Source organism: Narcine bancroftii, chromosome 3, assembly GCF_036971445.1.
Source record: "Narcine bancroftii isolate sNarBan1 chromosome 3, sNarBan1.hap1, whole genome shotgun sequence".
Lineage (NCBI taxonomy): Eukaryota > Metazoa > Chordata > Chondrichthyes > Torpediniformes > Narcinidae > Narcine > Narcine bancroftii.
In genome coordinates, this window is record NC_091471.1 from 176,204,916 (window position 1) to 176,220,199 (window position 15,284).

The window sequence follows — 15,284 nt, forward strand, 5'->3', positions numbered from 1 at the left end:
GTTTCTAATATTTTCAATTTATATGTTGGATTTACAGTGTGCCTTTTTAAAAAAAAAATACCTTATTTTAGAATCTCACCCCTCATAAGATTTTTTTAAATGAATTTTATTTTGCAAAAAATTCTCAAGTGCCGTCATGTTAGTTCTGTTTCCTCTGTATATGATTTGGAGAGACAAGATATGGTGTGATGTGATTTGATATGATACGAATCATAATATGATTTTATTTTAATTGTTAGATTATACAATTATGAATAAGTCTTGCAACTACTAATTATTTGTATTCATCACTTATGTTTAATCAATCCAGAAAAATAAATCTGACATACATATTCACACCTCAGTGAAAGATACTTTTCCTGTTTTAAATACCTCTTGAGTAACTTTGGGAGTAGCTTTACTCAATTCATCATTTTGCTGTGAAATTCCCTGAAGTCACAAATTCCATTGCTTTGAAATTTTACTAAGGAATGAATTTTTGTTTAAATAAGGGAGGATACTTTATTACTTTGCATATTCTCACTTTTAAAGAAGAGTTTTTTTTTTCCTTTTAGGTACTCATTCCAAGATGAGGAGGATATGTTTATGGTGGTAGATCTGCTGCTTGGTGGAGATTTACGATATCATTTACAACAAAATGTACACTTCAAGGAAGAAGCAGTGAAACTCTATGTGTGTGAGTTGGCATTAGCTCTGAACTACCTGCAAAGTTACCACATCATCCACAGGTTTGTGCTGATTGAAATATTTATGATTGCATGTTGCCTATCCATTTCAATTCATTTTAATGAACATTTATCTGATCCATAAATAAGAAATTTGCTGCTAATTCAAGTGATTTAATAATACCAAATGTTAAAAAGAAAATAGAGCTAATGTATTAAACAACTATGAAAGTTATGTATAGAAGATGCAGTCATTAAAAAATTGGAATCATTCGGAAGGTGCATCAAAGAATCACTTTGAACAAAAGTCATTAATTTAATGGACATGCATTGAAAATACACTGTCAAATGAAATGAGAATATGGAGGACTAATATTATATTGTTTGAAAAATTTTTACAATTGAAGTAAATCATATTTACACAAGGATAGAGTTTCTCACAAATAAATTATTGCTAGTAAATGGTGACATATTTAATTAGTGAATACAGTAAAATCCCCATTACCTGGCACCTACGGGGATCATGGATGCTGGGAATGCAAATTTTCTGGTTGACTGAGAGCCACTCTTGCAATACCTAACTAATACACCTGTATTAAGAATACAATGTTTAAAAGACAAAAGGCAGTGTAAAATGTAAAGCAAGTTGAAAAAAAATCAACATTGTAGTAATTAATTATGTAAAGTTCACTTTAATCAGTAATTCCCTTAATGTAAAAAAATGAAAGTTAAATTCGAACCCCGGTCGCTGGCACTGTAGCAGCATTGCTCAAGCTGTTACACTAACCGTTTCGCCATCATAATCAAGCCCCTTCCCCAACTTTGCAGATAAAGCCTTTATTAGTAATCTACTAGACACTTTGGGAGAGTCGCCCCAACAGCGAGTGTCATCGGCCAACTCTTCATCCTGGATGCTGCCATTTTATTCAAGTACAACTTTATTCAAACAGTTGGTACAGGTGGTGATTGACCATCGTCAGGGTGCTCCACTGGGTGAATGTTTGCTCCCATCTCCACCAAAGGGTTGTGTGTGACTTCAGAGAACATTTACTTTTACAATGTTAAACTCTTTTAATCTTTTATTTAAAACTTTATTTATTATTATTTATTTGCTTGAGGAATTTTCGCCCTGGTTGCTTGAGTTTCTGGTTGATTGAATGCAGATGATGAGGATTTTACAGAATACTGATTTTATTTAGCTTATAAGATGCTTATACTTTGCTTGGATTACGATTTTTTTTAAGTTAACAGGAGAATTCTTAAATAATTGGAACACAGGGCAGAATATTCATTTGCTGAAATAGAATTCTATGATGGAAATAAAGGATTCGAAACAGATGGTTTTAATTTTTTAATGATTCCACAGAATCATTAACTAATCCATTTTGTTGTGCTGTGAATGAGTGGTCTGATTTTTTTTAACCTTGCTTTCCATAAATTCCATTTAAGCAATAAAGGGTGGCATGTTTGGCGCAGCAGTTAGCGAAACACTGTTACAGCACCAGCAATCAGGACCATAGTTCGAATCCCATGCTGTCTGTAAGGAGTTTGTACATTCTTCCTGTGTCTGCATGGGTTTTTCCTGGGGGCTCTGGTTTCCTCCCACCATTTAAAACAAACCAGGGGATGTTGGTTAATCGGGCAGCCCAGGCTCATGGGCCGAAATGGCCTGATACCATGCTGTATGTCTAAAATTTTTTAAAAAATGATGGCAGGCATTAATTAAATGACTACCAAAATGAGGCTCATTTGCAAAGTTCCTGTCAGTCTCCATTAAAGAAGTTGCAACAGCAAAGGAGCTATTGAATGATTCTAGTTGATTTAAACATCCAATTTAAAAGGCTAGTGGAATTTGTAAACCAACAGCTAAAATTACAATATTCATAAAATGACTTCAGAAAATTGCACAATTTACCAGGATGAGATTTTGCAATAGTTACCATGAAAGGACAATAACTCTACTTATCCAGTGAGAAGACATTGCACTCAGAAAAATGTGGTTGCAGATATTTACAGGGAATGCACCTATATACATCACCAAACTGGACTATTGTCATATTGACACATACTAAATTCTCTGACATGACAATGGTTAGAATTTTCAGTGGGTGAGGAAATGCTGCCCTGAGTTGATATCTGCCTCATTGTTGCTGTTCAATTAAATCAAATCTATTCAAAACAATATACCCCATGAGTTTTCTGGTGTAATTATTCATAGGTTTAAAGAAAATATGATTCCACCTACTCGTGTTGCTCATTATATTTCCTAGATTCTGAATCTGCCTCTAAACATTTTATTCCAGATAATAATTAAGTGCATTTTGTAACTTTACAATCTTCTCTAATTGCACAATATTTTTCTCATTCTTTTTTGATGTCGTTGCTGAGGCTGCAACATGGGATGTGGAGTGCTTTGATGCAATGCCACAGTCTTAATGCTGTCTTGTGCTGTAAATCTCAGCGGTAATTACACTAATTGACATTAACACTACACTGGTTATTTCAATCACATTTAAAGTTTCAGAGAAGATGAAAGCCTTCAGGCAAAGGGCAAAGGTGTGGCTGCAGCACAGAATCTAATGGCCCACAACTTGCATTTCAATGCAGGCAGACTTGCAGCAGGTTCCTTAAATAGCATGAGTATGATGGAAAAAAGGCCACTAAAAGTGTGAATGTCATTCTATCAATTAAATCCACAAATGGAATGTCTTCTTTCTTTGGCTTGGCTTCGCGGATGAAGATTTACAGAGGGGTATGTCCACGTCTGCTGCAGGCTCGTTGGTGACTGACAAGTCCGATGCGGGACAGGCAGGCACGGTTGTAGAATCTAGACAAATATGTCTCAATGAGAAGAACAATGATATCTTCATCATTTAGAAGCCTGCAGAAGGATTTCATCTTATTAAAAAATTGTCAACAACTCACCCATTGATGTTGCAAGTTTGGACCAAATCCAGCTGTAAGGTAGACCTGCTAATTGCTATAATATTTACCACAACTTCAGATTCTTGCGTGACTAGTCTCGGCATGTCCAGGTCAACCTCAAGACCATTTTTCACGTTTGTCAAGTAGGTGACAAAGATTTTATTTTCCACAAAAATAATGTTCACTATTGCTCTAAAAAGGAAAGGCAATGACACAAGAGAACAAAACACATCGACAACATGTTAGATACTATCAGGTGAATGACTCAGATGAAGCTATCAGGATTCTCAGCAATAAACACAAATAAATTGAAGAAACTTTCATAATATGTAGGTGTTGGACACCCTCAAAGTTAAGTTAAAGCGCAATACTTGGATGGCATGCCAGTGATATGATACTATGATAAATGACTTACCAGGAGAATTGCAAAGGTTGCATAGAATGAGAGAGCTGTTGTGGGAAGATGGGAGGGGGTGGGTTAGTTTGAGTGTGAGTATTGGGGACAGGGAGGGTAACCATATCATTGGAATGAGCAAAAGGAAGTACAGTGAGGATAATACAGTACAACTCCGATTATCCAAAATCCTCATTTATACAAAATTTTTTGGAGCTGGAAGTGATGTCTGCTTGCCTCCGAAAATTTTTGGACAAATGAGGATATCCAAAACAATCAGAAATCCTCAGTTATCTGAAATATTTTTGGAGCTCAAGTGACCTCACAGGTTGAAAAAAATTCACCCGACATAAAATTAGAATGACGATTGTTCTCGTTTCAGGTAACTCCCTCCCCTCTTTCTTTCCATTTCTTTTTTAGCTTCCCCATTGTCTTTTTTATCCAACCCTCCCTCTCAAACAGCATGTCCCTGTCTTCCAGCCGCAAGCGGTTGGAAGAATCCCTTATCCCGGCGTCATCAAAGAGAGTGGCCTCCCAGGCAGGAGTGGGGTCCTCTTGCTACCGGGCAGGAGCAGGAACTCAGTGGGGAGGTGTTGGTGATCGTCATTGACGGTTGGGAGAGGGAGTGTGTGCAGGCGAAGAATGGGTCGGTGTTGGGCTCCAACATCGAGAACCAGGAATCGACGCCGGAACAGCCCCTGCTGGAATAAGTTCACGGGGTGACAGGAGTCCACTAACGCGCCAGTTAATGTTCCCATGGCTTGGGAAACCTCTCCGGGGATCAGTACATGCCAGGGATTGGCAGTGGCGGTTAGGAAGTCTTGGTGATCGGCGGCGACTTTGGGGATGTGTCGGGGATCGGCGACAGCCAGCATATGTTTGGTGAGGATTAAACATTATTTTAGTGCTTAAATGTTGCCTGTTGCTGTTTAAACATTGATACGAGTACGTTGCTGTTGCTACTGGGCTGTTTTTATAAAATGACAAATTATCCTAAAAATTCAGTCATCCGAAATAGATCTGGTCCCGACCATTTCATATAATTGGAGTTGTACTGCATCTTTACCCGAATTATGCTGGAATCTGCACATAGCGTGTTGCTATAAGAACATAAGAGTGTGAAAAATTGGAGCAGGCCCCTAAAACCTACCTTGCCATGTGTTTGCAGATGTGAAAATATGCTTCAATTCATGAACACTTTTCTAGTGTAAACTTTCAATGTAGGTAGCCAAGAAATGGAGTACAGCTGACACACATCCAGGAACATTTGCACCTTTGATTCACTAGATGACTCTTAATGTTTGTGAATATAGATGAACAGATGTATTGAACTCTTTTTAACAGACACGTCCCAGGAGGGGTAAATTTTCGAGAATAGCTTTGAATAAATTAACTTGGAAATATGAGTTAGGGGGACTACGTTTACCACATTTTCAAAATTATTATGAGGCAGCCCAACTTAAATTTATTAGTTCATTGATGGATTTGTTACGGCCTCTTAGTTGGGATAAAATTGAGATGGCAAATATTTCTGAATTTGAAATACATCAATTTTTGTTTAGGTGGAATATAAATTTGTTACAACAATATAATGTGCCTATACTAAAAAATTTAATGAAGTTATGAATAAAGAAAAATAAAATGATAGGCTCTAGGGGTAAATTATTGGCTTTGACTCCGTTGTATAATAATCAACTTATTTATTTTTCAATACATAATCAAAGTTTATTTCATTGGAGATTTAAAGGTGTGAAAAATTTGGGAGATTGTTTTAAAGAGGGTAAGTTTTTATCTTTTAATCAGATAAGGGAAGATTTTGGAATTGATAAGAATTCTTTATTTCTTTATTATCAAATTCGATCTTTGGTAAAATGTACATTTAGTAGAGATATGATTTTACCTAAAATGACTAAATTTGAGACTTTTCTTATGAAGGTACCAGAGAAGGGTTCTATTTCATTTATGTATCAAATATTACAGGATGGTATGGATAAAAAGGGTTGGGATAGATCTAAAATTAAATGGGAAGCGGATATTGGTTTTATTTTTTCTGAAGAAGATTGGTTAGATATTTGTTATGATAGTGTAACTAGATTGATAAATGCACGTTATGAATGATTAATTACAATTTTTTACATCAATTATATTTGACACCTGAAAAGTTAAAAAAAATATGGTTTTAATGAATCAGATTTGTGTTTTAGATGTGGTGATACGGTTGGAACTTTTTTTCATGCTGTTTGGTTATGTATACATATATAATCTTTTTGGAAGAAAATTCAATAATTTTTAGAATATCTGTATAAGATTAAAATAGTTTTAGATCCAACAGTATTTTTATTGGGTAGTTTGCAACCTCTGAAAGGTTTGGGATTAGATAAATTCCAGCTTGCTTTTGTATATTTAGCTTTATCTGTAGTGAAAAAATGTATTGCTAGTACATGGAAAGATACAAATATGATTGATATTAATAGATGGCATAATGAGATGAAATATTGTTTAATAATGGAAAAAATGGCTGTTATACTCAGAATATTTACATTTCAATTTATATTGACTAGATTTTAACATGTATATTTAACTTTTTTAATATTCTTTTTGTCTGGCTCTCCTTAAGAGAGTTGGCTGAAACGGTGGGGGGTCTTTTCTTTTCTATTTTTCTATATAATATATAAAAAATGTTCATATTTAATTGCTGTATATGTCATATATTATTTGTTTTTTGAACGAATAAATAAAGTAAAAAAAAAAATGTACCGACTGGGTCTCAAGAGTCACTAGCTGCTGTCTTCACTTTGAAATCAATGATTGTTTGCTGTTCCTCTTTCCATCCACAATTCTTCTGGATTGATAAACACACAAAAATACTTACATTGTCAAAGTGATTGTTTTGTCAGATCCTGAGACAGGACAAGCGAGGTAATGGTAAATTGTGGCAGAATTGAGGAGCTTGTAATTCTCATCAAGGGTCAGGTGTCAGACTAGACAGTGGATGAGAAAATAGAAATTTTGGAGAGCAAATCCACACTTGAGACTGAGAGAAATTCTCCTCTGACATTAACTTTGCACCATGGAGGAGCTTGGAGATTTGCCAAATAACCATAATAGCACTGAAACAGGCCAGTTAGGCCCTTCTGGTCCATGCCGAACATCTTCTTCCACCTTGTCCCATTGACCCGCTCCCGGCCCATAACCCTCCACACCTCTCGTCCATAATTACGAGTCATTTGTAATTACAAGACATTTTCTTGCCTTATAATAATTTCCCAGGTAAGGTTGCTTGTATTTCATCAATTTAAGTCATTTACACCCCTTCAAAATTTTTCATGTGGAACCCTCTGTAAATTTCTACATTTGAGCCATACTCTGTATTTTGCATAACACAGTACTTTAAATCGTGACATGTCAGAACAGTTTGAGATACCTATTGCGAAATAAAATCGTAGTTATTACCTTAATTTGTAATTGTTTTGAAAGCAGAAAAAATGCATTGTTGGTACATTGAACAATACGACAGTTGATTTATTTTTAATATAAATGGATGTTTGTAGGTGGTGTTCATTCAATGTCGAATAATCACTGTATTCCAGCTACAATTGGTAATTGTAGATTGCACTGAAAATTAAAAAAAACAGACTTAATTAATTTGAGATATTATGTATATGACATTATTCAAATAATCCCTTTTCATTCTACTTGTAAAGCTGAATGGGAATAAAGTGATTTGTAAAATGAGGTATATGATGACATTATCTTTTGAAATATGACCTTTATTTATATCAACATTTAAAAAAACTTTATATCAGTTTAATAAATCATTTATTTTGCTTAGACATAACTTGTGGCAAGATGGCGTAGGAGCGAATCATCTGAAATCATGTTAGTAAACAAATGATCAAGGTCCTGATGTTTGCAGGAAGCTGTTAATTGATAAATTTATCCTTTCTCAGCAAATTAGTGATCAACATGTGGGCTGAATTGTACGTGAGGAAAATTTGAAGTTAACAATTAGTGGCTTATTTTGGTTTGCTTGTCCAGACATAGAATATATAGGAAAGACAGGGCTACAGGGGAGGAGAGTTGGGGGAAGGGGAGGGTGGGGTGGGGGGTGGGGGGAATCGTGGGTGAAAAATTAACAAGGGATGGAGAGATGGGAAACATATTTTGTAATCCACTCTCTCACATTTAGTCTGCCAAGAAAAGAGTGGATTACTGAACTGGAGAATTCAGGATTACCATGTGAAATATTCTCTCAACAGCACAGAGATGGAGGTGGTACTTAGGCCCCAATCAGTATCCCAGGTCCCCAGAAACTGCAAACTATGAAGGCACCCAGTGGAGGACCTCCTACTCTCAGCCGTGCCCTCCTCCATCATCCTTCCTGCCTCTGTCAGGGAGGATGGGGGAGGGCAGGTGTGTTTGGCATGGCTATTTTTTCCAATTAGACATCTTGTTGCAGCTGCATAGATTAGCCCGCCAATTCTTGTCAAGCAATCTCTTGAGGTCATAGGTCACTTGCATCTTTCCCATTCTTCTGAAGAATTATGTGAGATCTGCAGATTTTGCCATATTTGGGATATGGCACTTGGCAGAGTGAGCAAGTCGGTGGGTGATTTTGGATAGTTCTATCTCTGTGACTGTTACCATTGACTATATGCTCTTGCCTATATTACAACCATCAACAACTTTATTACATTATTACAGTGTTTATTACATTTATTACATTGCCTACATTATGACCTACAACAACAAAACTAAGGAGCTGATTATTGACTTCAGGAAAGGAAAGCCAGAGGTGTACAATCCAGAGATCACTGGGGATCAGAAGTGGAGAGGTTAAGCAAATTTAAGTTTTTGGGAGCCACTACCTCGGAGGATCTTTCCTGGACCCAACACACTAATGGCATCATGAATAAAGCATGTCAGCGCCTCAACTTCTCAGGAGTTTGCAGAGGTTTGGTATGACATCAGAAACCCTGGCAAATTTCTATAGACGTGTGATGAAAAGTGTGCTGACCGGTTGCACCCCCAAAACCCATTAGCATAAAGCCCTCCAAAAAGGTAGTGGACACAGCCCATGCACCACAGGCAAAACTCTCCCCACTATTAAGTACACCTACAGGGAATGCTGCCCTCAGAGAGCAGCAGCAATCATCAAAGATCCTCACCACCCAGCAAATGCTCTGTTCTCACCAGGAAAGAGGTATAGGCACCACAGAACTCGTACCACCAGGTTCAGGAACAGCTGCTACCCCTCCACCATCAGACTCCTCAACAACAAACTCAATCAGGGATTCATTTAAGGACTCTTACTTTTGCACTTTATTTATTTTCTTTTTGTTCCCTCTGCATCACACAGTCAGTTTGTTTACATTCATTATCTGTTTACAGTTCTTTGTTTACGTTTTAAGCAGTGTACAGTTTATTTTTTGCACTACCAATTAGTGGTTGCACAGTAATGGTTCCTTGAACAGTAAAAGTAATATTTCACAAGATCACAAGATAAAGAACCAGAAGAAGTCCATTCAGCCCATTTTGTCTGCTCCGTAACTCCACCCTGAACTAAACTGTTCTCACATCTCATTCCAAATTTCGGCCTTTTCCCTCTATCCCTCGATACCCTAACAAATTAGATACCTATCAATCTCCTCCTTAATCTCCCCCAATAATTGAGCCTCGACAGCTCCATGTGGCAACAAATTCCACAAATCCATGATCCTCTGACTAAAGAAATTTCTCCTCATCTCTGTTTTAAATGGATACCTTCTAATTCTCAGACTGCCCTCTTGTCTTGGATTCACCCACCAAAGGAAAGATTGGCATCTACTCTGTCCAATATTTTCAGCTTTTGAAATGTAAATCTTCTCTGTACTCTCTCCAACATCGTTATATCCCTTCTAAGATAAGAAGCCCAAAATTGTGCACAGTACTCCAAATGAGATGTCACCAGTGTCCCATGGAGCTTCATCAACACCTCTTTATTCTTATACACTATTCCTCTTGAAATGAATACCAACATAGCATTTGCTTTCTTTATGGCCGATTCAATCACGTTTAGGATTTCCTGCAAGAGGACCCCCAAGTTCTTTACACTTCCAAATATTGAATTTTCTCCCCATCCAAATAATAATCTGTCTGCTTATTTCCTCTTCCAAAATGTATAACCGTATATTTCTCAACATTGTATCTCATCTGCCATTTCGTTGCCCACTCTCCTAAGCTGTCCAAGTCTCTCTGCAAACTTTCAGTTTCTTCAACATTTCCTGCTCCACCACTTGGTGTCATCTTTGTTGGATATCCAAGTTCATGGATTACAATAGCAAATGCCTGAGGACATCAGTTTAATGCAAATGGATTAAAGTTTAGGGGAGACGGCAGAGGTAAGTTTTTCTACTCAGAGAGCAGTGGGTGCTTGGAATCCATTGCCAGGGGTGGTGGTGGAGGCTGATACACTCGGAACATTCAAAATACTTTTAGATTATCACATGGGTGTAAAAATAAAATACAACGTTATAGGTGCAAGGTGTGGAAAAATTAGATTGTTGTGGAGTAGGTTTCCATAGTTCAGCACAGCATCCTGAACTAAAGGGGTTGCACCGTGCTGTAATGTTCTATGCTAGATTTAATGTTTCAGGTCAAAGACCCTTCTTCAGTTCTGACAAAGTATCTTAAACCTGCAACATTAACTCTGTCTCTCCTTCCACAGATGCTGCTGCCTGGCCTGCGGAGTGTTTGCAGCATTTGACACCATATTCATGTTTCCAATATCTGCTGTTTTATGATTGTCAGATCCTTTAGCTGGGCTCTTCTGCCGTTTGAAGTTGAATTCAGCCAGATACCATGGGAAATTCAGGACCATCACATTTTACACCTAAGCTGCTAGTTATTCTTAATTGTATTGAGATTTCATGATCCTAAAACACTTTCTTAAACACACCATTAAATTAATGTTAATGGGTATTGGGGGATGCAGCCAGTCATCAACAGCTTGTGGCCTGGTGTGAAGGCATCAGCTGACGAACCGACATGCTGGTCCGCTGTAGCTATCTTCTACCCTATAGACTCAAGGAGACAGGAGAATAAATTCTCCCATTCTGGTTCCATGTTCCCCCAGAGTCCGCAGTGCCAAAGGTCTGGGCTGCTGAACACTGATACTGTCATCTTTCACATTGACCTCCACTGCTCTTTGATGTAAAAACAAAGATTGCCAATTTATTCTACAGGTAGAATAAATCTGAACAGGGCTGTAGGGCTCATGCACTAGGTTAAAGGGGTACAAGGTACTGAAGGCTTCTTGATCATGTCAGAGGTTTGGATCTAGAACTCAGGTTGCCAGAGGTTTGGACTGGAGGCCGTTTGGCTGAATCCTGGTTCTGATACCTGGTTCCCATGAACCAGTCTCCAGCAACCCACATCCTGTGTGAGTCCTACAGCCGCTGAGACCCTCACTTGCCCGCTACTGTGGTCACCATCCCTGTCGGTTCATCTCCCATGCTTCTACTTGTCAGCAGGTGGTGTTCTCTCCATTTCTGATGCCCGATCCGCTGGTCCCCCGGAGTTTGCAACCCTTTGTGGTACGACGTTGCTTTGAGGCACAACGTAGCTATTATGTAGAGTCTCTCTAGAAAATGAGATCTTACTACCAGGAGGCTGAAAAATAGAATGTTTTTGAGGTGTTGTGACAAACTATGAGTTGGCAATAAATAGTTAGAAATGGGTATTTCAGGCAAATCATTTCACAGTGTAGTTTGTTGTATTTCAGATAAATCCCTTTCCAGAATAAACAAAAATCACAGCAATTTGCATAAAATTTCAACATTTTCTTTCATTTGCTGCTCTCCAGCAAGGAAATTAATGTTTGCCCCATATCCTGAGTTTATTTTGTTATCATAAATTGTCAGCTAGAATGTAAAGTTGCAGACTTTCAATCCTAAGCATTTGGATTGGCATTTTAGTCTCACAGCAGTAATCAAAGGCCTTCACTGCCCAGCGCACGCTCTGTTCTCACTGCTGCCATCAGGAAAGAGGTACAGATGCCACAAGACTCACACCAGCAGGTTCAGGAACAGCTGCTACCATCATCTGACTCCTCAACGACAAACTCAATCAGGACTCATTTAAGATCTCTTACTTGTGCACTTGATTGATTTTTTTTTCTCTCCCTGTACTGCAGAGTCAGTTTATTTGCATTTGTCATCTGTTTATCGTTCTTTTGATTGTTCACATGTTCACCCTGTATGCAGTTAATTTTTGCACTGCCAGTAGGTGGTAATTCGTCCACACCTACAGGAAAAAAAGAATCTCAAAGATGGATGTGATGTCATGTATGTACTCTTGACAATAAATCTGAAATCTGCAAAAACCTGTACACAGCATATACATGTAAACAAATAAAGAACTGTTAACAGGTAACAAATGTTATCAAACTGACTGCAATATAGAGAGAATAAAAATATCAATAAAGTGCACAAATAAGTGTCCTTAAATGAGTCCCTGATTGAGTTTGTTGTTGAAGAGTCTGATGGTGGAAGGGTAGCAGCTGTTCCTGAACCTGGTTGTGTGAGTCTTGTGGGATCTAAACCTCTTTCCTGATGGCAGCAGTGAGAACAGATGATTGGTTTGGATCCTTGATGATTGCTGCTGGTCTCTGATGGAAATGTTCCCTGTAGATGTACTTGATGGTGGGGAGGGTTTTGCCTGTGATGTTCTGGGTGGTGTTTACTACCTTCTGGAGGGCTTTATGCTCAGATTATTGGTGTCCCCATACCTGACCAAACTGGGTGGTCCAGTTTTTTCCCACGTCCCAAAAACACACAATTTGGCAGGTTAATGACTTCTATAAATTGTCCCTGGTGTGGAGGTGAGTGGTAGAATTTGGGGGAGTTGATAGCAATGTGAAGAAAATATAAATAGGATTAATACTCAATCAGTGAAAATGGATAGTTATCTCATTCCATTACCACATCTCCCTATGATTCCAAATTCTATCATGATTAAGTAAAGTTCTTATGGTAAAGATGAATATCTCAGATAGACAGTTTCCAAAAGGAAATTGCAATAGATACTGGACATCTGAAATATAAATAAATTGCCAAAACCGCTGGTCATTTGAAATTGTCAAACTCAGACCAGAGTGGTGATATGCCTTATCTAAAATTGGGTTTATGGTGATTTTTTTTGTCAGAGGTTAAGGTGTGGCTGGGATGGAGAACTGATAATGCAAGGGTCTGCATGCAGATATTCTGCAAAACAGTCACTCAATCTCATTTTGGCCTCCTCACTATGGGAGAGATAATATTGTAAGCAACAAATATCAAATGAATGGAAATACCTTGCAACATTATTTATCTTGATCTACTATAACTGTTGAAAAAAATGAACTATCTTTTGAAATTAATTGTTTGAGACTGGAGCCCAATCTCATTTGCCTGACAACATTACTTTCTGCGGCAGGAATTGAAGTGTCATAGTGTTTTTAAGCAACAATGGCAAATAGTTGCTTGCAACAAAAAAAAAACAGCTAAGCAATATTCAGGTCAAAGGCATAACATGCTGACTTAAACATAAAATGCTTGCAGTTTATGCTTCTAATTATCAAGGATTCTTTAAAACCACCTGGGGCAAAGTAGAGGAAGGGAAGAATAAAAAAGCCTTTTGCAAAGGACTCAAATGAATAAAGGGCTTTTTTTGGCAACCATCCAGAATGTAATGCCCTTGAAGTTGATATATGGTGCTAGGTATTATCAACAAACAAGGGTTTTACTTTTAAAGTTTTGCTTTATGATATTTTGAACCAGAGGATGAGGATGTAAGGCAGGTAAGATCTTTGAATAGTAACCCAGAGGAGGTAGTAGAGGTTGAAGCCAGGGCAGAAGAATGCTTCGACAGTAGGATGTGGGAAATCTGGGACAGCACAAGTGCCCCTGATGATTTCACCTGCAAGAGGTGCACCCAACTCCATCTCCTTACAGACTGTTGGGAACTGGAGGTGGGGCTGATGAACTCAGGATAATTTGGGAGACCAGTAAATAGGAGAGGGAAGGGGAATAGGCAGTCACTTCAGGGTACCCCTGTGGCCATTTCCCTCAGCATTAAGTATACCCTTTTGGTTTTTATTATGGGGAGGGGGGAATTACCTATCTGGGCAGGTGGCCAGATCAATAGTACTGTGGTTGGCTTTGACCCTCAGAAGAGAAGGGTGAAGTCAGGTAGAGTGATAGTAATTGGAGACTCAATAGTCAGGGCAACAGGTAAGAGATTCTGTGACCACAAAAGAGACTCCAGGATAATGTTTATTGCCTCCTGGGTACTCCGCTCCAAAGTGTCTCTGAGCGGATGTTGAATATTCTTAAACAGGAGGGTGAGGGTGAACAGCCTGAGGTTGTGGTACATAATGGTACCAATGACAAAGGGACAAGTGTGGTAGAGGCCCTGCAAAGTAAATTTAGGGAGTTAGGAAAGAAGGTGAAGAGATCAGAACAAGTTGATAGTGCAGACAACTGAGTGGATGATTAGATGCTGCAGGGGACAGCATTTCAAGTTCTTGGATCATTGGAACCATTTTTGGGAAAGGGCTGACCTGCACAAGTGGAAACAGTTGCACATGATTCCGAGGGGAACCAATATCCTGGCAGGGAGGTTTGGAGATGCTGTTAGGGGGTCGGGGGTGGGGTTTAAACTAGTTTGGTATGAGGTGGGAACCAAAGTGAAGTCGAAGAGGTGGTTGGAGCACAAGTAGAAACAGCTCGTAGGGAGTTTGTGTGATAGGACAGGCAGTTAGGGCAAAATTGCAACTATGGGGATGCAAAACAAGGATACAGAATCAAAAAAAAAAGTGAAAATGTAGGGCTTAAGGTTTTGTATTTAAAAGGATGCACCAGAATAAATAAAGTCACAGAGTCATGGCTAAAATATAAATATCATTGGGAGCTGAATGTCCAAGGACAAATAGTGTGTCCAAAGGATAGGCAGATAATCAGAGGGGTTGGTGTGGCTCTGTAGATAAGGAATAACATGAAATCATTAGGATCAGAAGTAATAGTATCATTTTGGGTTGAGTTAAGAAATTGTACGGATAAAAATACAATGTTGGCAGTTATAGACGGACCTCCAAGCAATAGCTAGGATGTTGACAACAAATTACAATAGCAAATAGAAAAGATGTGTCAGAAGGGCAATGTTATGGCAGTCATGGGGAAGTTGACTGGGAAAACCAGTTGAGACTGGGTCTCAAGGGAGAGAGAATGTATTGAATGCCTTCAGGATGGCTTCTTGTGGCTGAGCCAACCAGGGAAAAGGCA

At 38.4% G+C, this 15,284-nt stretch overlaps 1 protein-coding gene across 20 annotated transcripts in view; it reads left to right on the forward strand.

The window, feature by feature from the left end:
* Positions 1 to 15,284, forward strand: part of LOC138757878 (serine/threonine-protein kinase 32B-like) — a 267,585-nt gene that overhangs the window by 154,324 nt on the left and 97,977 nt on the right. For all 20 annotated transcript variants that reach the window (XM_069925913.1, XM_069925927.1, XM_069925925.1 and 17 more), the window contains one exon: positions 555 to 728. In XM_069925913.1, coding sequence (XP_069782014.1) covers positions 555 to 728 — 174 coding nt within the window. The remainder of the gene's footprint in view (positions 1 to 554; positions 729 to 15,284) is intronic.